Raw genomic sequence first — 23,371 nt, 5'->3', positions numbered from 1 at the left:
GAATTTTTCCATTGAACAGCATAAAAATGATACGAATTTAAGTTTAGTGAAAGGAACATTGAAAAGGCAACATAAATGCATTGAGTTTAACTATTGAACATTGTCTTCCACTACTGAGTAAGCGTTTTGCACCAAGTTGTAATGTCCATTCTTGAATGTCGCCCAAGTGAAGAAGTCTCTCATTCAATGTTTTCTTTTATGTTGAATCCAGTGCTCTCTGGATTTGATCAGTGTTTATGTTTAATTGTCCGAAAGTGAGAATTTAAACCTTTGCATCCCATTAAGATTGATCCCTATCGCAATTTGTCTCCGCTTCAGTCACGTTGATAGCAGTAGCCATTAGCAATGGTCAGTATATTATATACTCCTGGTTTCCTAAGAGCCCAGTGAGTGATTGTTGAAGTATGGGATGTATGGTGCGCCAGTATTAAAAGTGCTTTGTTCCCAGATCAAAAGATCAGCGTGAATTTAATTATGGAAATCTACTACCAGTGCTTCTAACGCTAGGAAGCTTTCATAATGTTTGTTCAGATTAAAATATCTGGGACTGGGTTGCTGGATTTGGAAAGTAAAGAACTGGTTGCCTTGACAATCCGGGAATTTAACTTGTAAATTCCTTCATTAAGGAGTTCTATTCACTGTAATTTGTATAGTTAATTGTAGAAAACATGAGAAATCTCCAATGGTACTGTATGCTCATCATTTCAGACATGTAACTGCCAATTCAGAAATAATGTTTTGGTCAGTGCAATAAAAGTTTTCAGATGCATGCTATCCAGTAGGAAATCACAATTTGGAAAAAAAACAGGTAGTTCTATTTTAATTAAGTTTTTCTTATAAGTGTTACTGTTTTTTGTTCATGATCATTTTGAGTTCACATTCAAGCCATGCAGAAGAATAGACCTAGAAAGAAATGTGATCCAGTTAACTTGTGTCTACTTGGCAGCATTGAAACATAGTCCAACTGGCTAATCTGCCTGATTATAGCAACCCGCCAGTCTTTGTGCTATTGATTAGCACTTGCTTTAGTGGTCTCGGTGTTGAATTTTTTTGTGGCTTGTTGAGAAAGAAAATTGGGTGTGTCTTCAATGCACCATAATTGCATTTTGTAATGAATAACAGACATTCAGTTCTAAATCTGCTATGACTTCCTTTCTGCACAGCATGGACAACAGTGCCTATAATGTATTGAATTTATCACTCCAAGAGTTGTGTGTAATTTGTGAAAATTGCTCAAACTTGTACACACTGTCAATATAGTAGAATGCATCTTAAAATGGTATGATTCTTAAAACTTCATTAAGGTTTTGGACATCTATCCTAATATCTTTCCTGCCTTGTGTATCTTGTGCAGTCCCTTGGGTTATATTTCCATATTGAATATTAGATTAGATTATAAGGACACTCGGTCCTCATTTATTGTCATTTAGAAATGCATGCATTTAAAAAATGATACAATGTTCCTCCAGTATGATATCACAGAAGCACAAGACAGACCAAGACTAAAATTGACAAAAACTATATAATTATAACATATAGTTACAACAGTGCAAAGCAATACCATAATTTGATAAGAGCAGACCATGGGCACGGTTAAAAAAAAAAGTCTCAAAGTCCCGATGGCCCCAACATCTCACGCAGACGGTAGAAGGAAGAAACTCTCCCTGCCATGAGCTTTCAGCACCGCAAACTTGCCGATGCAGCAATATAAATAAATTTTATTTTTTATTAATAGTGTCATTGAAGCTTGGTCAAATTTTGCAAGATCCTTCACCACTGTTAAACGATGCATTCAAACATTTTGTTGGGTTATTTTTCATGTAGTGACCATGGTTTGAGTCAGGCCAGTCCCAATGACACTGTGATTATTGATACATCTTACCTGCTGGTTGAAAAAAAAACACCACCTTTCTGCCCTATTGCAAACCCAGGCCCTGACTAGTCAGGTGCAATAGCTTTACATATATAAAAAAAAATGCAGTGTGATTGGTGGCACCCATCTCCTCAGCATTGATAAGGAAATCTCACTGCCCTTTGACAGGTCTTGTTTTTAACCCCACTGATTGTTGACACACCCTCCTCACTCAGGATAGCCCTAGTGATTAAACTGGTTGCAGACAATCCAGTCTTGGAACAGAACAGGTTGTACAAGTTTATGTGGTGTCAGCAGCCAGGCCTGCAATTCACAGGTATGGTTTAATTCCCTAAGAATATGCTTGGGTTGTGACAACTACTTTTTCTGTGATTACTTAGATTTTCACATAATACTTAAAAGCAGCTAGGGATTTCTTTGTGAATTTTTTTGTCTTGTCATCTGTTATTTCCTATTTGACATATAATGTATTAGATGTGTTTAAAATAAAACCATTATGTATAGGAATGTGTAGCGGGTCACACTTGTAAGTTTTTTAAAGAATCTCGAATAAAAATAACTTCTAGATTAAATTATGAAAAACACTGAAGATTTTGAGAATTAAAAAGGAAGTACTAAACTTTATTTACTAAAATGTATTCTTGTCAAATGATGCTGAAATGCTTTGTAGTATAACTTACAAAACTAAAGTTCATTTTCCTTTATATAGTACTGACCAGCTAATCATATCAACCTACATCCTTGAATGTGATTTGGAGAATAAATCCATATAAAAATGTTAAGTTCCTTCTGTTATTGATGACTAAATTCTAATTAGTACTATAAATGGGAAGAATCTGTGAGGCTTGGACACGATGCAGTAGATCACCAAGGCTTAACCGTGCAACCAGAAAACCAAATCATCATCTCTTGGTTTCAAAAAAAAACAGGGAAAAGAAAAAATTAAGTGTTTTATCTTAATTTGCAAAGACACAGAGAGGAAGAGGAGGAAGAGTAATGTAGTGCATTTGGGGTTAGGGATCGAGAATAGAAAGTACAAAAACTATCAGGACCCTAAATCTCTGAAATGAAAATTTGTTGTAAACATGAAATAATTTGAAAGAGCTTGATCACCAGTTGACATTTTTTGTACAGTACTATGGAGCTCAAATTTTTGAAATCATATAAATATTTAAGCACAGAAATTGATTGGTAACATGGTTAAGGGGTATAGGGAGAAGGTGCAAGAATGGTGTTGAAAGTAAAAATTAGCTGTGATTGAATGATGGAGCAAACTCAATGGGCTGAATAGCCTAATTTTTCTCCTATATCTTAATCTTATAGCCATCTACCTCGGGGCCAGTTGTGATATCTATCCACGCTAATCCCGTTTGCTCATATGAAACTTGAATCCCTGTGCTGCTTTCCTCTCCAAGTAAATGCCTTTCTAATTGTTGTAATCTCCCCACTTGAACTCTCAATTTGAGTAAAGTTGAGCTTTATTGAAAGGAAGGGTGATTGATTCAATCAGGAGAGAAAACTAGACCTCTTGGAAACAATTTTATCATGCTGCTTGTGGAAATGCACTGAAATGTGTAAGTCAAGTGAAATATGAATAGATGAGGCATACATTTGTCATCAGAATCAGGTTTAGTATCACCAGCATATGTCGTGAAATTGGTTTTTGTAGCAGCAGTACAATGCAATATATAATAGAAAAAAAACATGAATTACAGTAAGTATATCTATTAAATAAGCAGCGTAAGAATGGAAATTAAAAAAGTAATGAGGTAGTGTTCATGGGTTCAGTGTCCATTCAGAAATCAGGTGGCAAAGTGGAAGAAGCTGTTCCCAAATCATTGTGTGTGACTTCATGCTTCTGTACCTCCTTGCTGAGTGAATGAGCGAGTCATTGCCAATATTCAGTGATTATTGTGATCTCAGTATTTCAATGTAGTTTTGATGCAAAATCTGGTTAAGACATCTTTTGTATCTAGTGCTTGAGTTAATCAGTTCTAGGCTGCAGTGATAAAAGAGTATCTTTCAATGACTTCCATTGTATTATGGATGACATCAATAGATACTGAATTTATTTTCTTTGAAGACAACATTGTTAATTACATTTGTTAGTATTTGGTAGTGCTGGGTTTTACCTTGGTCTGTATATTTTGATGTACTTTTGAGTAAACAGGATGTAAGTTGATGTTTATTTAGCTGTAGAGGATTGACATTGTTTTGTCCTGCAGTTTAGTACAGCAGTCTCTTTTGCTCTCAGGAAGCTGACCCAGTTATTCGCTTTCCTGTCATATTGATTTAGAATGGAAAAGGAAATGCATCAAATTACAAATTAACCATCTATATAAAATACCATAACATTTCTCAAGATAGTGCTTGGTGTAAAATAAGCAAAACTGAGTTTTTGTAATGTGCTTTTTGCCAGAGTTACAGATGCATACTGGTCACTGAACACAGTGAAGCCCAGTTTCCACTCACTCTCTCTCTCTCTGGTGCAGTTGCAAGTTTTACTCAATTTACACACAACATTTGTCACTTTTTAGGTTACTGTTTCAGGAGAACAGTTGACGGGGAGAGACCCAGAGCTCCTCTCTGTTTCTTTATCTTTCTGTGCTACGGGTGCTCCCAACAGAAGGATTATCTGTTTTCAGTGCCAGCACCCTTGTAAACCTGAGCCCCAGTCACCATTAAAGCAGCCAACAAGAAGATTGTTACCAGCCCGCCACCAGTGTCCTATCAAATTTTGGTACCTGTGTTTTAACCTAAGGCTAAATTAATAACTTAATCATAAAAATGAAGGTCGTACCAAAATAGAAGCAAGTAACCTGTGATCACATCCAGCGTATGTCTTTGAAATAAAGTACTGTATTGTGTATTCCAGTAGTTCGGGTGGCAATGAAATCCCCACAGTGCCGTTTGGAAAAAGAAAGCAGCCCTGCTGTTCTCCATTCATCATTTATATTTGGAACATACAAATGGTTTGACATGTTTGAGAATTTTGCCGCATTTGTTCCAATAGCAGTGGCCTCATTTCAAAAATAGTTACCATGGAGAATGTTGTGTTCACGTTATGAATGCTGTCTGATCTGAGTTCATCCAGCATTGTGTGTGTGTGTGTGTGTGTGTTGCTCTGGATTTCCAGCATCTGCAGAATCTTGTGTGTTTATCTTTCAATGATTATTTCCCTTGCAAGTAAGGCAACTCTGCTGCAGCTGCAGTGTGTTGGCCAGCACTGACTTCAGTGTCCCCTCCACCCTACAGTGCTGTAAATGATGGCCATTGACTTAATGTCTTTCAATTAGTGGAAAGAACAGTTGTTGCAACTAGAAAAGTTAGTTTATTCTCTTAAATTATTCTTTAAAGTGTTAAAACCAAGATTCAGGCAGATGTCAGTAGTATGTGAGTTTCTTGCTTCTGGTGACTAGTGTGTGTTTTTAGAGTCACAGACACACACACCACAGAAACAGTTCCTACAACCCAAGACATCCATGTTGACCATGATGCCTGTCTATGGTAATGCCACATGTCTATATTAGTCTATATCCTTCTACTCTTTTCCTATCACTGTACCTATCCAAATGTTTTTTGAAGTGTCTCTATGGCCACTTGTTCCATATAATTACCATTCTCTGTGTGAAAATGTTGCCCCTCAGACCTCCTAATTTCACCTTAAACCCCTGCCCTATAGTTTTAGACTACCCTATCCTGGGGAGAAAATGATTCTGATTACTTGCCCTATCTGTGCCTCTCAATCTTGTAGACCTCTATGAAGCTACCTTCAGCCTCTAGTGAGAATAAGTTCAGCCAGTCCAATCTTTCCTTACAACACAAGCCTTTCCTTCCTGAGATCATGTCCTGGTGAGTCTCTCCTGTCTTTTCAATGCTAGCACATCCCTCCTGCATCGTGGTGACTAGAACTATACACAATGCTCCAATGTTTTGTACAGCTGCAGCACGATGCCCCAGTGTTTTGCACTCAGTGCCCTGGGCTATGAAGGCAGCAGTGCTAAATGTGTTCTTCACTGCACCCTCCGCACTGGCATTGTCTAGGGCAGCGGTCCCCAACCACCGGGCCGCAAGGCATGCGCTACCGGGCCACGAGGAAACGATATGATTTGGCGATATGAGTCAGCTGCACCTTTCCTCGTTCCCTGTCACGCCCACTGTTGAGCTTGAATGCACGCGAGGTCATTACCCACGCGTCATCCATGTCAGTGCGGGAAGGAGATCAACTCCTCGAGCTTGCAAATGACGGCCGGCTGAAAAGTATGTTTGACATGACATCTCTGTCGGCATTCTGGATCAAAGTCAAGGCTGAATATCCTGAGATAGCCATGAAAGCACTGAAAACGTTGCTTCCATTTCCAACATATCTCTGCAATGAATGCAACGAAAACTAAATTGCGGAATAGACTGGACATAAGGAACCCCATTCAAGTATCGCTGTCTCCCGTCACCCCTCGATAGGACCGTCTTGTTGCAGGTAAACCAGCCCAGGGCTCCCACTGATTCAGCGATATTGGTGCGTTGCAATGATTTTATATTTTCATACGAGGAAAATATGCGCTGTGTGTTTGATATCCAAACGTTACTTAAAATGTTATGATGCTATTATAAGTGACTTATATAACCATGTAACAATTACAGCACGGAAAAAGGCGATCTCGCCCCTTCTACTCCGTGCCAAATGCTACTCTCACCTAGTCCCACCGACCTGCACTCAGCCCATAACCCTGCATTCCTTTCCTGTCCATATACCCATCCAATTTTTCTTTAAATGATAATATAGAACCTGCCTCTACCACTTCTACTGGAAGTTCGTTCAACACTTCAAGCTCCCCTGTCCTCCCCTGATATTTGTCTTATCGCTATATTCATGCGAGGAAAATGTGCGCTGTGTGTTTAATATTAAATTCGTTAGATAAACCCTTTTAGAAATGAAATTGAGTGTATTAGCCACTTATCACCTATATTCCAGTCGTGATTAACACGCCGCCGCCGCCAACAGAATTGGCAAAAGCAATTTTTAAGAAATCGGCACGTAAACGCATGCGCACTGGTGCCCATGCAAGGCTTCATAGTCATTGTAGTCTTTCTCGGGGTAAATCCAACGTATTTGACTGCTATTCTGGTACGTTGGCAACCCTCCTGCCCCTCCCCCCCAACCCTGGTTGGCCGGTCCACAAGAATATTGTCAATATGAAACCGGTCCGCAGTACGAAAAAGGTTGGGGAGCCCTGGTCTAGGGACTATGAACTTACACACCACAGTCTCTCTCTGCATCAGCACCCCAATGGTTCCTGCCAGTTACTGTACTTTTCCTGTCAGTTGCATGCAAGAATGTGATATTTAATGTAACTAGCTGCTCACTGAGGATCCTTTATGATTTAGTTCCTCTCAATATAAAAACTATCATCTTGTGGTGTAAAGGTCCACTCATAGATTTCACTGGCATCTGTGAACCACAGGGTCAGTAGATTTCCCTCGACCATGGAGAGGAGAAACTGAGTATTCCAAGTTCCCTCCTTCCCTCCTTCCCTCCTTCCCTCCTTCCCTCCTTCCCTCCTTCCCTCCTTCCCTCCTTCCCTCCTTCCCTCCTTCCCACGCCGCCCAGCAATCCTCCGATTTAATACTAGCCTAATCATGGGACAATTTACAATGACCAACTAACCCACCAGGCAGTACATCTTTGGTCTTTGGAAGGAAACTGTAACACCCAAGGGAAACCCACATGGTCACGGGGAGAATGTACAAACTCCTTACAGGCAGCGGTGGGATTTGAACCATGGTCGCTGGTACTGTAAAGCATTGTGCTAACAGCTAAACTGCAATGCCATCCCATCCAGTAGCATTAGAAAGTATGGATACTAGATAAATAGAAGAATGAGTTAACTTTGAAGCTACAATGTTAATAGTCTGCCACTTAAGAATAATCACACAAAGGTTGCTAGACCCAAATCTGGTATCTCGTTGATGGGTGCATTATTATGAGGGAGTGATTAGTTAATATTCTTGTGCTTTGTGCTGATGCAATGAAGTTATTTGGGCTTGTAAAAAGATTTGTCATCCTGAAAAAGTTTGCTTGCAAATTCTGTGAGCAGTTAAAATTGAGCACTCATCTGTTGGGTGTACTTTTCTGGTTTTCATCCACCATCCCACCTGCTGATGAAGATTAAACATACCAGCAAGCATTTAAAACAAAATCAGTGAAGCAATGGCCTGCTCAAGCTCCCAGTACCGTTTCTATTTTGACAAATTAGAATCACTTAGTCAGGCTTTGTCAGGGAAGGTAATTATCATTAGAAATTTTCCCAAAGGTTGCAGAAAATTGATCTGGAGAGTGTGCAGCATTAATATTAAGCATATTTTTAGTACATGGTAAAATTGATTTAAGGAAGGAAAATCTACAAAATAGAATGGGGGAGGGAAGAAAAACTCCATCGGTACTTAAATTCACTTGTAATAAGGCACCTTGGACCACACACCTTAGTTCGTCTTGAGTCCATATGTTTAATCAGTGAAAGTGACACATAGATCTCTAACAGTTAGTCAATTAAAGGACAGCAGCTAAACTCCAGTAGGTTTCCCTGTGACAATGTCATTCGATGCCTGGGGTTGTGATGCACTGACTAAAGGCAAAGACAACAGTTTGTCTCTTGGCCTCAGATGTTTTCTTCCTTCCCTGTAGGGAAGCACCTGGTCTCTATTCACTCCTTTTCCACAAAGACACAGATGCACTCAGCAATGGATCTTTGACTGTTTAGATTTTTTTTTGCCCTCACTATAAAGTGGTTGTCAAAATTGCAAGTACATTTCCTCCCCCACACCACTTTTGACTCCCCCCCCCCCCCCCCATGTGAACACAGTCATACAGCAGTGCTTCATCATAAGCAAACTAGTGGGTTGTTGTAAATTACTGGTTAGTCATTTATGTTTATGTGACAATTATAAAATCAAGATTTAACATTTAGCATATTAGTCATATTACCCATTATCAATTAGGTGTTTTAGCAATGTCAAGTCATTCATTGCATGGGTAAATCTTTGATTAAAACACTTATAAAAGAAAACGTTATTGGAAACAATTTCAAAGTTTACATTTATAGTGAAATTATTTAATTTGTTCTAAACAAATAGAACCCTCAAGAAATGCTTATCTGTAAAATTAAAAAATTGAATTTATGGTTAAACTTATTAAATTATTTGCTCTTTCTTTTGTGAAAACATTGAGAATGATATTAACAGGAAACATCACCAATGCTGTTACAGGAATATATTGTTTAAAAGTACCAATTTGAGAACATTTTATCTCTCTGCAAATATGCAAACCAACTCTCCTTTTGGAAAAAGGAAGGACACTATTACATGTAAAGAATATCTACTTATAAGTGCACATTATTTTCCATTAAATATTCAGTGTCTTTCTAGTGATATGTGTTTATGGTAATTTCAATGGAAGCTCAATGATCTTTGATATATCAGTAAATGGACTTGGACCTTTGTAAAACATGCTGTGTTTGCAAGTCCAAAGTGCTTCATTTCTCCTATCCATTCCCCTAATTTGTGTGGATCCTAGGTACCACTCCTTTTAATCTGTAGTGTTTATCTGAAAATCAACAAAAAAAACCTGCAAATGTTGGGAATCGTAAATAAAAGCAGTACTGAACCTACTCAACAGGTCAGCCAGTATCTGTGGGAAGGGAGGTGGAGAAGCATGTTAAATTGCCGGAAGTGGTCTGTGTTTCTGACAGAGTAAAGCTGGTGTGACTGTTGAGATGAGCTGTAAACAAAGTTGTCTGGTCAGCAAATGAGTAGGAGTGGTTAGAGGGCAAGAACGTGAAGGAATGTAGGAGCTGCAAAATAAGAATAGAAAGACGTGGCCTGCAGGTCAGATTGGGCTTGTCCTCTACTATGAGGGTGGAAAAATAAATACAGAGTGGTTGGAGAGGAAATGACAAACAAGCAGAGCTAATATCACTGATTCTGACAAATCAAGTTGTCTGAAGCTGTAGAATTCAGTGTTAACTCCAGAAGGCTGCAATATGTCTAGACAGGAGATGAAGTGCTGTTCCTCGAGATGCATTGGGCCTAATTGCAGCAGTAGTATTTGGGTTGCCTGATTTGACTAAAGGCCAACATTTTCAATGGTGAGAGACACAAAGCAGTAGATGCTGGAATCTGTAGCAAAATTTGGAGTTCTGATGGAGGATCTCAATCCAAAACATTGAACATCCCTTTACCACCCCTGTAGCTGCTTGACTCTCCAAGTTCTTCCAGCAGAGTATTTTGCATTTGAATGGGGAAACTGAATGCATTTTCAGCAAACATTAAATGTTTTTTTTTCACACTTAGAAAGCAAACAGTCTGAGGCTATTAGACCGGATAAATCCGTAACTGAAGCTTTGTTTCGACCCTCCATCCACACTGAAACGGCGTTTTCCTCCCCCCCAAAAACGGAGCTTTTCTAAAACTGTCTCCAGAGTGTGTAAATCTGAAACTGCCGGTTGGGCGGTGGTGTGTGTACGGGGTATCCAGAGCTTTTTAAAAACGCTGTCTGACGTGCTGGAACAGATGGTGGTGGCAGCACGGTAGTTCGTTGTTTTCTTGAACGCAACCTCCAACACCACAACAACAATATCTGACAATAGATGTGTAACAGTCTAATGTAACATTGTATGGAAATACAAGATAACACTGATGCAGACATGTTTTATACATTTAGCAAGGTGCTTTATTAATGTATTGTTTGTGCAATTGTCACTACTTCCAAAATGTCATTTTTAAGTAGTAGCTTATGTTTGGCATAGACATGAAAATATTAAGACCAAAAAAGGAAAATTGTAAGTTTCACTTTTACTCAGGTAAAAATAAAATCACTTTTTCCCAATAACTCGTTTTATTGCACATGTTAAATACAGCAAAATAATACAGAAAGACATGGCAAAAGTAAAGGCAAGCAAATGAGGTATCAGCAAATTTCACTTTTGCCCAGTAACAAGCCTTATTGCATTTAGTTGTAGCTGTCGTCCTTTTCATCGGTGAAGAGACTATGGCTGCAGGAAATGTTTCCAGGGTGACCCCTCTGTGGGAGTGGGGAAGATGTTGGTGGGGCCACCCAGGGGTCTGTGTGTCCGTATGTGTAGCTATTGTAGTGGCTATGAGGCTGGTATTGAGGCAGTGAAAAGTACTGGGGGTGGGGGGGGGGAGCCGTCATTTTCCTCAACATTGCAAATCCCTCTGCAACAGAGTTGGTCAGTTTTTCAATGTGCGTCGTCAGCTGGGTCAGACTGTCCGTGAACTCCCTGTCGGTTGTCTCCAAATGCTCCAGTATTTTTTTAGTTTTAAGTCCTCCTGCGCAAGAGCCAACAGCTGTCCGTCGTTTGGCAATTTCCTTTTAAGATTTTTCTAGTCTGTAACTGGACAAATGCACACCAAGTATACCGTTTCCTCTTCACTTGTTTTCTGTAGATGTGTCCTGCGTATGCCCAGTAGGAGGAGATTTGCCCAAATACCCATTTTTAATGTGGACAGAGGTATTTTCAAAAACACCCGGTGTGGACACCTATCGTTTTTACGCGAAACCAGTGTTTTCAAAATTACCCAGTCTAGTGTGGACGTAGCCTGAGTCTTGTACCTGTGGGTCAGAGTTGGAAAGTTAGTATTAGTCAAAGCAGTAAGCATTGAGGGAATTTTAGATGCAAGTAAAGGCAAGATGGAATTTGGGGGAAAATTGTCCTGTATTCAAGGATTTTGTCAGTGGTTGAAGGCTGTTTCAGTTACAGTGATTGAATATGTGACACCAGTGTTGGGAGCTTGTTCAGAACGTAGATCTGAAAAACATTCAATGTTTATTATCAAAGTATGCATGTATAATACAACTCTGATATTTGTGTACTCCAGATAGTCATTAAATACTGATGATGAAACAAGACATAAATTCCCCGCCAACCGCTATGCAAAAGAAACAAGACTCGCAGACCCTCAAAATTCCCCCTTGCCCGCAGCAAAAAACCAGCTGCGATAATAATCAACAACCCCCTCCCTCGCAGAAAAGAGCAGTGACAGTAGCACCAAATTCCCAACCCCGTTCTCCCACCCAAAAAAATAGATCACCGACCCGCAAATCATCCACAAGAAAGAAAACACTGAAAGAGTAAAGGAAACCAATATAAAGTACAGTCCAATAGTCGCATGGATCTCAGAATATGAGAAATGTCTTCCTCTGCGTACAAGGAGAGCAGCCACACAAACTCATCCTTCCATAAAGGGTGACCGCTGATCCAGGTTGAACGTGCTGATCCGGGGCCAATCCAGCTGCTGACTCTCTCTGAGAGCCATTGCTGACCCCTCCGTTTTCATGCGGACGTTTCAATCTTCCCTGCTGCTTCGTTCTTGTCCCTGTGCCTTGCCTCTGGTCTTTTCCACGAGTCTGCGTGTGTTCTCGGACCTTGTTGGCCCCTCGTCTGTGATCTCCACGAGACAGTTTTTTGGACACAGCACAGTGCTGGATGCTTTGATCGAGATTCAAATGGTATCTCACAGGCTCTGATAGTTTCTATTACACAAGCAAGACAACAAGCAAAAGGTGTTTTTTTAAAAAAAAGTGAAACAATGGAAAGATTTGCTATCTGAAGGATGTCACCTGAGGAATCATTGTTTGCTTGCACCATCGTGACCAGAATTCTGAACAACAATGACTAAGGCCTTGAAAAGATACTAAAATGGATGTGCTGGTTGTCGGAGGTTAGTCAGCGTCTTTAGAAGGAGGAATAGACCTAAAATTGTGGAGAGTGTGAATTGGATGCCAGAGAGCAGAGGCATTCTCTTTAAGAATGCCTCTTAAAGATGTGCACGATTGGAGAGATTGAGAGGTGTATAGTTCATGTAAAGGCAGGCAGGTTAAGAAAGTAGTTATTACAAGAGACAGTGTACAGGAGCAGTCATGATGAACAGTTATATAAAGGTGGTTCAGGCACAACTGTATTATTGCACCAGTTCTGGTCACCACACTTAGGAAAAAATGTAAAGGCTTTGAAGACAATACAAAAGACACTTACTGTAATGATTCCCTGGAAAAGATGTAGATCATTGGCTATGTAGATAGAAATGAGTAACTGGTGTGGTTCTCCTTGGAATAAATGGAAGTTGTGAAACCATCTCATAGAGGTATTTAAAATTAGAGTGTAGGTAGATTCAGTAAAGGGAAGCTGGTCCTGTTGGTAGGAAGTAAAAGGCCTTTAATAAAGGTGACTGACTAAACATCAGGTGTCATGAGAACGTTTTCTTGGCACAGTGAGTGGTTAGAGTTTTGAATGAACTGCTGGAAGTACAAGTGGAGGAGATTTACTTTTATTATTTAAAGGACACTGATATTTAACAGAAAGAATTTCTAAGGCAAAGGGAAGAAGGTGGGGAGACAAACTGGCTGCTCTGTGAATCCCAAGTTTGGCTGTGACTTCTGGCAGAGTTTGGACCATTTTTCCACAGACGTGACCGCTTTTCTATCATAAGCAGTAATGTATCATCCCACAGGAGGAATGATTTCTCATTTAAGTAAACACTTTGTGTATCTCAGCAGTACAGTGCAGTCACTTCGATGATGGAACCAATGCGAGAATTCCCAATGGAAGTGTGACCTTCTGTAAATGTGAAGGAGGCCAAAAGTGTCTGAAAGTATCATAACCGAAGGCCTATAAAGCCACTTTGTTGTCAGCACTGACCTTTGTATGCAAAACATGAATGGTGCACAGATGCCAGACAGTAGAGATGACAGCTTCAGGCAAACTGTCTGAGATCGAAGGGATTTAAGATGATGGCAAAATGAGGCTCTGGCAATCACATGAACAAATATTCTAAATGTTCACTTTACTGATAAGATTACAGATCCTGGTGAAACACGACTAGTCATATACCTCTAAGCAGAACGTGCCCCATTTTCTTCCACACTCTTTTCCGCGAGCAAGCCAATTCCAAATCCATCCCATCGATCCCATTCCTCCAGATTTTCTGAATGAGCCTACCATGGGGAACCTTGACAAATGCCTTACTAAAATCCATATATATCACATCCACCACTCTACCTTCATCAGCCTGTGTTGTCACTTTCTCAAAAGAGTATATCAAGCTTGTGAGACGTGCTTTGCTCCTCACAAAGCAATGCTGACTATCCATAAGCAGACTATGCCTCTGCAAATCATGTCTCCAGGAATCCTCTCTGATAGTTTCCCACCACTGATGTAAGGCTCACTAGTCTTTAATTCCCAGGGTTATCCTAATTATCTTTCTTGAACAAAAGAATAACATTTGCCATCCTCCAATCTTGTATTACTTCTATGGCCAGTGGCAAAGGTAATCACCAATGGTGCAGTAATCTCTTCCCTCGCTTTCCCTATATGGCATTCAGCCCCATTCTTATCTTTCCTAACGTTTTATTAAAAGTTCCAATACAGCCTCTTTCTTAACATGTTCCAGCATACTAGCCTGTTCTACATTGACCTTGCATTGGTGAATACTGAAGGGAAGTATTCTTTAAGGATCAATCCTACCTCTTCTAGTTCCAGACTTACCCCTGATTAGTCCTACACTCGTTCTAGTCACCCTCCTGTTCTTCACGGGTGTGTAGAAAGCCTTGGGATTTTCCTTAATTCCACTCACCAAGGCCTTTTCATGTCCTCTTGTTGCTCCCTTCTTAAATTCCTTCCTAGGTAAGAAACATAGAAAACCTACAGCACAATACAGGCCCTTCGGCCTACAAAGCTGTGCCGAACATATCTGAACATGGGTACCTTTTGTAATTCTCATGAGTCCTGCGTGATCCTTGCTTCCTACACCTTAAGTATGCTCCCGTCTTCTTGACTGCTTTAAGATTTGAAACCTGCATTTTCCCCCCCAAGTATAAAATTCTTGCATAATTTGATGATAATGCAGAATATTCATACCCATTTAAAAATGAGCAGTATCTTGTGGAATTTCCTGAGGAGTTCACATCAGCTGATGATTGCAGTGTCTTGTTCTTACTTCTGATAAGATGGTGGCATGCTTAGACGCAGCGGCTTTTATGGGGCCAACAAAAGGTGCTATAGCCTTTTTTGAATGTATTTCAAAATGTAAAAGGCCCTGCTGTACGTTTAAAAACTTAAAGTATTGCAGGCCTGCCCCATTAGCAAGTTGGTCATTGGCGGACAAACTGAAAGAGCTGGGCGCATCAGTGCACAAAGGTTGTGTGAAGTCTAACAGCGAGTGATGGTCTTAGTTGCTTTTCTTGTGATTATAAGACGCTGCTGCACATTGTTAATATGGAATGCTGCAAGTTGGAACACTGGTTTATTGGCAAATATTAGGGGCAGGTGCTGGGGGAGCAGCGTGGCCTCGGTCGTAGCAACGACTAGCCCTCAAGCCGTGGTGTCGCCTGTTTACAGCAGTCAAAAAGAGAGGTACCTGAGTTGGAGTGCTCCACCAGAGTGCCAGAGGTGGTGTGGCACAGTCTGCATGCTGCAGTTGGTGCTGCCTTCCAGTGTTCACTTAGCAGAAGACAAGATGTATTGTGTTCAACTGCAAACTGCTGCAACATTCATGAACTCTGGGACTTGGACTATATTTATTTTTCCTGCGGCTGTATTTGGCTGCTGTCTTGTACATTCTGTGTGATCTGTGCAGTGTATGATTGTTGGTACTGTGTTTTGCACTGACCTGTTATATTTGGCTATATTCATGGTTATTCATATGTGGTTCAATGGCAATTAAACATGAACTTGGACTTGTTAAATTTGATATGTCCCCAAGCCGTCCTTGTTAGTTAGCTACCTTTTTGTCACCTGATTTTTTTTTTCCACCCTGCTGCTTTCATGAATCACCTTGAGTCGTCAGTGTGAGTATTTGTAAACTATTCCAATCATCCCTGACAAAGCCCGTCCTTTTACACCCACATTCCTCATCTTGCTTTGGGTCCATGTGTAACTTACAGGATTCCTGCTAAATACACTTCTGGAGTCCACGTAACTTGCCTGCAAAGGAGGGGTTCCCTACCCTGCACCACAGAACTTAAACAAATTTCAGTGCCAACTTCTGCTGATAGCTATTCTGTCCGTTCCTTCAAATGTTGGATCCAGCACATCAAAGACCTAATCTTAAGAATTTGAAAGCGTCATCCTTCATTCAGTATCATTAGCCTTGTATACATATTAACCAATTGTTTCCCGTGGTCGCTGGCTAAATGTGCTAACCTTGTAAGTGCCATAGAATTTCTCAAGGTACTGGGTTAAAATGTCCCTTTAGGGCTTTTACACTGTCCTCATAAGAGACCGTTTCCGTGGTTTATGGCACCTGTAAATTCACCAACATCTCAAATCCCAGCAAACATACAGTGCCCTTTTCGTGTCAGACCACATTCCTTTGTTATGTAGCCTCTTCCAGCAACTCAATATTGTTTGCTGTTGGAAACCAGCAGGTTCTCATTCCAAGAACAGGCAAATGGCTGAACCATGTCATATTTCTTGAGACCATTAACATACCCACCATATTCACTGCTTGCCATCACTACTACTTCACAGAGAGTATTTATATTTCAATGCTACTGCTCCCAGTAGCAGCAATATTTTCAATGTCACTGTACTCTTAATGGTCACTGTTTGGGAAGGAAAGAGCTATCTTTTGTTAAAAGTTACTTACACAAAACCAACAGCAACAACCAAGCTGCTAGAGCAGTTTAAGCAGGATCTGTGTGGACTAAACTGATGATAATATCTAGGACAATGGTGTATCAAGAGTCATATCACACGTACAACTCTTAAACTACATTTGCATTCCACTATGCCACGCTCTTTTTCCCAGCTTCTGTCCCTTCCTTTCCATTTCTGATGAAGGGTCTCAGCCCAAAACAACAGCAGTTTATTTCCTTCCATAAATGCTGCCTGACCTGAGCTCTTCCATCATTTTGTGATTGTTGCTCAAGACTTCCAGCATCTGTAGAATCCTTGGTTTCTTTTTCCCTCCTCCCTTCCCCTCTCTGCCATCATTCTCAGCCCTCACCCGTTGGAGCAACTCTTGAGTTACTGTATTTGAGGGGCAACTCGGTCAGGGGTGTGGCCTAGCCTTCTGTCACAGTATTTTGTGGACAGGACTGGTTATAAAGAAACCATTTCAGCATTTCCCAGAATATTCTACTAGAAGTATTCCTGGGAAAATTGTTTCAATTTATTTTACAGATCACACATGCAGCAGAGCACTGATTATTGTAAACCTCAGGTGAGTCATTCCATTCCCATCTGGCCCAAGTATTGAGATTTGCAGGTCAAATGATTAGATGAGAGAAAATTATTTCATTTGGAACAGTCAGCTTATATACTGGCTATCGTCACAGACTGGGGCAATTATCAACCCTGCTCTGAATACAAAACATTATAAATAACTGTTTTCAAAGTATTTCAATTCATACGTGAGATAAGAGCATATAGTGGATAACAGTTCATTGGGACATCGGTTAATCGGCACAGCCACTTAGTTGGGACAACTCCTAAAGAACAAAGACTAATCGAGAAAATTGCCAGGATTTCCTTTGTTTATTTGGACACTTTGCCACTTAATTGGGACAGGAGTTTCTGACTAACATTAGTCACATGCATTTGTGTGGCCATTAGACACTGTGCTATGTTTGCAGCAAACAGTTTTTAAATAGCACCAGTTGCATGTTTGTGTTTTTTTTAAAAAAAAGGTGATTTTTGTTACTGATAGTTGGTGAGACATAAGCGGCAAGGCAATTCAGAGCTGGTTTGCTCTCTGCGGGTTCAAGCATTCAGGCCTGGAGATGCCAGAAACAGCCACCACTAAAAATTAAATCATTTCACTACTTCAAGTTAAGAACTATGAAGAATTTGAAGATATTGACATAGACTATGAAGAATTTGAAGATATTGACATCTTGAATGTTACAGTGAAAATGAAGATTTGGAGGATGCAATCATCGAATGTGTTGTATGAAGACAGTCCAGTATCTGCAGGTCCAGGTGTTTGCACTGATTTTGTTTGTTTACAGTCACTCAAAAGAAAATGGCAGTGTGCACTGGATGAATTCATCTGTTAATAGCTATTCAGAATAGTTTTACAATGTAGCAGTGTTCATAGTGTTATAATTTGTTCTGTATTTAATTATAATTTGTTATTCAGTTAAAAGATAGTTTGTCTTATTTTTTTAATCCTTGTAACTATTTTCATGAAATTTTGGGCTATTTGGGGCAGTCACTTAATTGGCCTTAAGTGTACTGGACCTGATGTCCCAATTAACCAGAAGCAACTGATAATGCATAACACTAGTAAGCCACCTAGGGTCCTGACCATGTGGAGTTTGCACGTTCTCCCTTTAGACCACAGGGTTTCTTCTCACAACCCAAAGCTAAAACAATCCAAAAGTGTGCTGATCGGGTAATTAGCGCTGTAAATTGCCTTCCATGTAGGCAGGTGGCAAGAAAATTAAGAGGCAATTGATGGGAAAGTGAGAGAAAGTAGGCTATTGGGGAAATAAGTGAGGGAGTGGCAGTGTTCAAAGCGCTGACGTTGACTTGATGGGTGAAAGGCCTCCTGTATTGTGAGGAGATGTGAATAGGATTGCTAAGGGCCAAACATTCCTGATGTGTGGTTGGAATTGTATAACTGGTTTGCATGTGATTAGGTCAAATAGACAGAAATTAGATAAATGTTCAAATACTTTATTTTAGATATCGCCCTAAAGGGGAGGTCAGTATGGATCTTAAAACAGTCCTAAGGAGATCTTCCATGTTCATCTCAAAAGGCAGATTTTATTAGGGCACCAGGAGAATGCCCTGCTCTTCAAATGTCTAGTGAGATCTTTTCCCTCCACTTTTTTTTAAAAAAGGTTGGGACATTAACATATCATATGGCAAACAGCATTTCCAACCGTTCATTGAAGCTTCAGGCCCCAATCTTGTACTCTGGTTTCTAATGTGATACCACTGAACTAAGGCTAACTCTTCATATTGCACTGATTGTTGTGAGATGTGTGCAGTGTTATTCTATTACTTGTGTATTTTAAAATTCAGGTAAATTTAAATTTCTTTTAATCACCAAATGGTGTACAATCTAAAAGTATTGAAACTCAATGGATTCCTTTAATGTTAGTGTAATTGTTTGTGTATTTAAAAGTTACTGCGTTACATTGTGAATGTGTTAGTAAAGGATTGAGTGAACATCTGTTCTGAAATTCTTCAACAATAAATTTCAGTCAAATGGATTTATTCTTGGGTAGTTGGGCTTGCTGATTTTTCTTTTACTATGGACTCATAAAATCCAGTTTTGTACTGGTTTTGCAGGCTGGAGACCAGTTACGGTCAAGGGCGTACTGCATGAGAGAACTAACTTCAGCACTTGACTCACTGTTCTACATGTTTTGGTTAAGAGTTTTCACTAGGGGATCCATACAGTATTGTGTTATACAATGATGCTGTTTGTGTGTCAACTAGTTTTACTAATCTAGCCATTAATACATTAAACATAATAATGCCTGTATTCATTTAATGTTCCATTATTCCAGCAATGTTACCTGACACACTGTCTTAACAATTATACTTATCCTAGTAGTTTAATTATAAAATGTTTCCACTTCATTAATTAAAAATTAACCTACATATTAAATAATAAACTTGACCACACTGCAAGCAAAATCTTAATCCTGAGCTCATTTAGATGTAATTAAGAAAATTAGTTCTGACTTTTTAATCATTTTAATGTCATTTAAAACAAAACTAGTGCAGAGATCGCAGAGACAATTATCCTTTTAAAAATGCACTAATCTAAGGAACTACAGGCACAAGATTCTGCACTTGCTGAAAATCTTCACTAGACACACAAAAAGCTGGTGGAACTCAGCAAGTCAATCAGCCGGTCACATAAATACAGCTAAGTGAAACAACGTTCTTTGGGGACCAAGGTCCAAAACTGTGCATAAATCACATACAGCACTGCCAGTTCAAATGAAAGGTCTCAGCTCAATATCTTGCTCTAGTCCCAGTCAATGAAATTATACTTCTGACTTTTAAACTGGCCAGAGATGTATATCCATGCCAAAGCTGGCTTAAAATAGGGAAATGTGGTTAATGCAGCTTTAAGTTGCGAAGGCATTTCCATATTAGGAAAATAGTGATTTTTTTTTTGAGACACGTGTTTTTGCAAAGATTAGATCATACGTCAGATTACACTAAAATGGTGTTATGTTATATAGAATGATGACATGTTATGTTATTTAAACTGTATTTTGAGTTTCAAATGCGTCCTAAATTGGAGCAATTTATTTCTCATAATGCTAAATACCTTAATTTACCAGAAGACTGCATTAAAGATATAAAGCCATTAAAGTTTCATCATGACATCTGTGGAATTTAAATTCAGATTAATAATCTGCCATTTAAAAAAAACAATAATGACTACAAAACTATGAATTTTGGGGGGGGGGGATATGCTTCAGAGGAGGAAATCCATAGATTTTATCCAATCTAAACTTCGTGATTTGCAGATGCAGAACAGTGTGTCAATCAACGTGTTTGATTTTGAAATGGCCCAGCAAGTCACTCACTAAATAATTAAGTAGTGGGTGTTAAGTACTGCTTTGCTGGCAACATCCATACCTGAAAAATGAATACATAAAAAAAATTTCACAGCAGTTTTTCTAGTATCAATGAAACCTACGGGTCTTGGCACTTTCAACAGAGAATTATGATATCTGTTTAGCTGCAGAGTTACTGAAGCAAGTAATAATTAAACTGGTGTTCTGTTCAGCATCCTGTAGAACCAGTTTGGCAAGAGTCTTAGTTACAGACAGCTGACTTCAGCTGATGCCTCCTTGATAGTGCCTCAAGTAAGAATTTTTTGACTGCAAGCATTCAACAAGGAAAGGAATTCCAGTGTGGGCTGGTGAGAATTCTGCCAGTATGTTGCAATGTTGATCATGTTCTCACAGTGTTGCAACTGACGTAGCAAGCAACTTTTGACATCGAATACGGCTTCCTCAAGAACAGAAATCTCAGGTGAAATTCTTTCCTGCGTTCCCATTGTAGGCGGATGGAAGCGATTGGCTGCTGGGAGGGACTTTATTAATGACAGAGTTGACATGCTGAAATAGTGGGAGGAGTAAACATACAAATGATTCAGACTCAGTCGAGAGAAGCTGAAACCAGGTTACTGATGTAATACGTACAAGGAAGATCACTGGGATTTTAAACACACAGCAATTCTTGGGACCTTTCTGAAAAGAACTATATGTATAAGTATGTGTAAAACTTAATCTTTTATGAACTGACAAACTGGTGAGCAAGTGTCAATCAGTGTAAGTGTCAATGGTGAGGATAAATTCTTTTATGTTTTTAGTTCAATCTTTAGTTGGTCGTAACTGTGTGTATCAGAAAGTACTGAGGAGTTAGCACATCCAGGGCTTTAAAATGTAAAAAGTTGGCACTGACTTCTCCTTCCAAAGGATTCCCGAATGTTTGCTTGCAATTACCAATGGAAGACTTTGTAAAGTGATTATTTCCTAAGGCAGCTAAGGTAGATGGTGAATGGCATACTACAGGTATTGATTTTAAATGGTTATCAGACAGCTGAAAAAGTTAGTTGGCAGAGTGTGTTAACAACAATGGAGCATATTATGAAGGAAGGTGGTGGTAATTGATACAAGGAAGTTATTGTATTTGCTCTATAGCAACACGGATAATTTATTGAATGGAGCGTTGTTTTATTGATTGGTTCTGCTTATAGACTTCCAGTCCTTCAATTTGTTTTTTAACAAAATAAACATTATTCATAATACAAATTATTTTTTAAGAATAAACTATTCAATGACTTTTCATACTTTTACCTTCATATTCAGTTCTTTCTGTCCTGTTGTGTTGTATTCCTACACATCAATATCATTGCTGCCACTCTTGGCATTCTAGGGTGGTTGTCATTCATTTAATGCAGTTATCACATCAGTTTTGCATTTTATACTCAAGCTTTCTGTTGTTTTTTTTTGGTAGATTTTCCAGTGGAAACAACTTGAAAATTTGTATTTTCGTGAAAAGAAATTTGCAGTTGAAGTTCACGATCCCCGCAGGTAAAGAGGTTCCTTGTTTGCCATCACACTTAAAATTTGTTTTTGTTCATGAACATATCTCATTCATTGAAGTGTTGCAGCCTTTTAATTGTAAGTTTTGTTACAAATATCCTTATAGAAACTAAATGTGATGCTGAAGCAATTACGAATAATTCTTTAAAAGGCAATTTTTCAAAACTTCCAAGAATTAATTTTAATTATACGCCTAAAATTTGAATTCAGTCCATTGGTCTGCCCTTGGGAATCAGAATCAGGTTTATTATCACTGGCATACGTCAGGAAGTTAGTTGTTTGCAGCAACCTTGCAGTGCAATGCATAAAATATACTATAAACCACAAGAAATATGAAATATATTATTTAAAAAATTAATCAAGTAGTGCAAAAAGAAGGCAAAAATAGTGAGATGGTGTTCATGGTTCATTGTCTGTTCAGAGGGGAAGAAGCTGTTCCTGAAACATTGAATTTGTGCCTTCAGGCTCCTGTACCACCTCTCTGGTAGTAATGAGAAGAGGGAATGTCCTGGGTGGTCAGAGTCTGTAATGATGGATGCCATCTTTTTTGAAGCATTTCCTCGATATGGGGAGGCTGATGCCTATGATGGAGCTAGCTAAGTTTACAATCCTGTGCAGCTTTTTCTGTTCCTCTGCGGTGCCCCCCCGCCCCCCCCACGGTGAGACAACCAGTTAGAATGTTATCCATGGTGCACCTCTAGAAATTTGCTAGAATCTTTGTTGACATACCAGATCCCCTCAAACTCCTAATGAAGTATAGCCACCGGTGGGCCTTCTTTGTAATTGCATCAACATGTTGGGTTCAGTATCAATCTTCAGTGATGTTGGCACCTGGAAGCTTGAAGCTACTCGCCCTTTCCACTGCTAATCCCTCGATGACAACTGGTATGTGTTCCTTCAACCTCCCCTTACTGAAGCCCACAATCAATTCCTTGGTCTTAGTGATGCTAAGTGCAAGGATATTGTTGCTGCAACACCACTCAACCAGCTGACCTACCTCATTCCTGTACGCCTCCTTATCACCATCTCGAGATTCTGCCATCAACGCTTGTGATCCCAGCAAACTTATAGTTGGTGTTTGCACTGTGCATAGTCACACAGTCATAGACAAACAGCAGTTGCTTTTATTGACTCAACTCCATCCTTTCCTCCCTCCAACTTTTATATTTTGTATTTATTTCATTTTTACTATATTAATAGTTGCACCTGTTATAGCTATCCATCATTGCTAGCCATTGTTGGCTTCCTGTTCGAAATGTGTTAAAGTTAATAATGCTTGTGCTTATCTTTAATGCTTGCATGGTCTCATCCCCTGGTGTTTATCAGTGTGCCACTTCCAACACGTTCTGCTCCTCTTGTCTCTCTGGGTGCTTCTCCTTAACCCACCACCAGAAAAA

The 23,371-nt window shown here is 39.5% G+C and overlaps 1 protein-coding gene across 3 annotated transcripts in view; it reads left to right on the top strand.

Moving 5' to 3' along the window:
* LOC140211098 (FERM domain-containing protein 4B-like) overlaps window positions 1–23,371 on the top strand; it is a 342,398-nt gene that overhangs the window by 293,978 nt on the left and 25,049 nt on the right. For all 3 annotated transcript variants that reach the window (XM_072280548.1, XM_072280549.1, XM_072280547.1), the window contains exon 12: window positions 21,886–21,962. In XM_072280548.1, coding sequence (XP_072136649.1) covers window positions 21,886–21,962 — 77 coding nt within the window. The remainder of the gene's footprint in view (window positions 1–21,885; window positions 21,963–23,371) is intronic.

Source organism: Mobula birostris, chromosome 16 (assembly GCF_030028105.1).
Source record: "Mobula birostris isolate sMobBir1 chromosome 16, sMobBir1.hap1, whole genome shotgun sequence".
NCBI classification, from domain to species: domain Eukaryota; kingdom Metazoa; phylum Chordata; class Chondrichthyes; order Myliobatiformes; family Myliobatidae; genus Mobula; species Mobula birostris.
The sequence above is the reverse complement of the archived record's forward strand: the minus strand, read 5'-3'. Positions and strand labels throughout refer to the sequence as shown.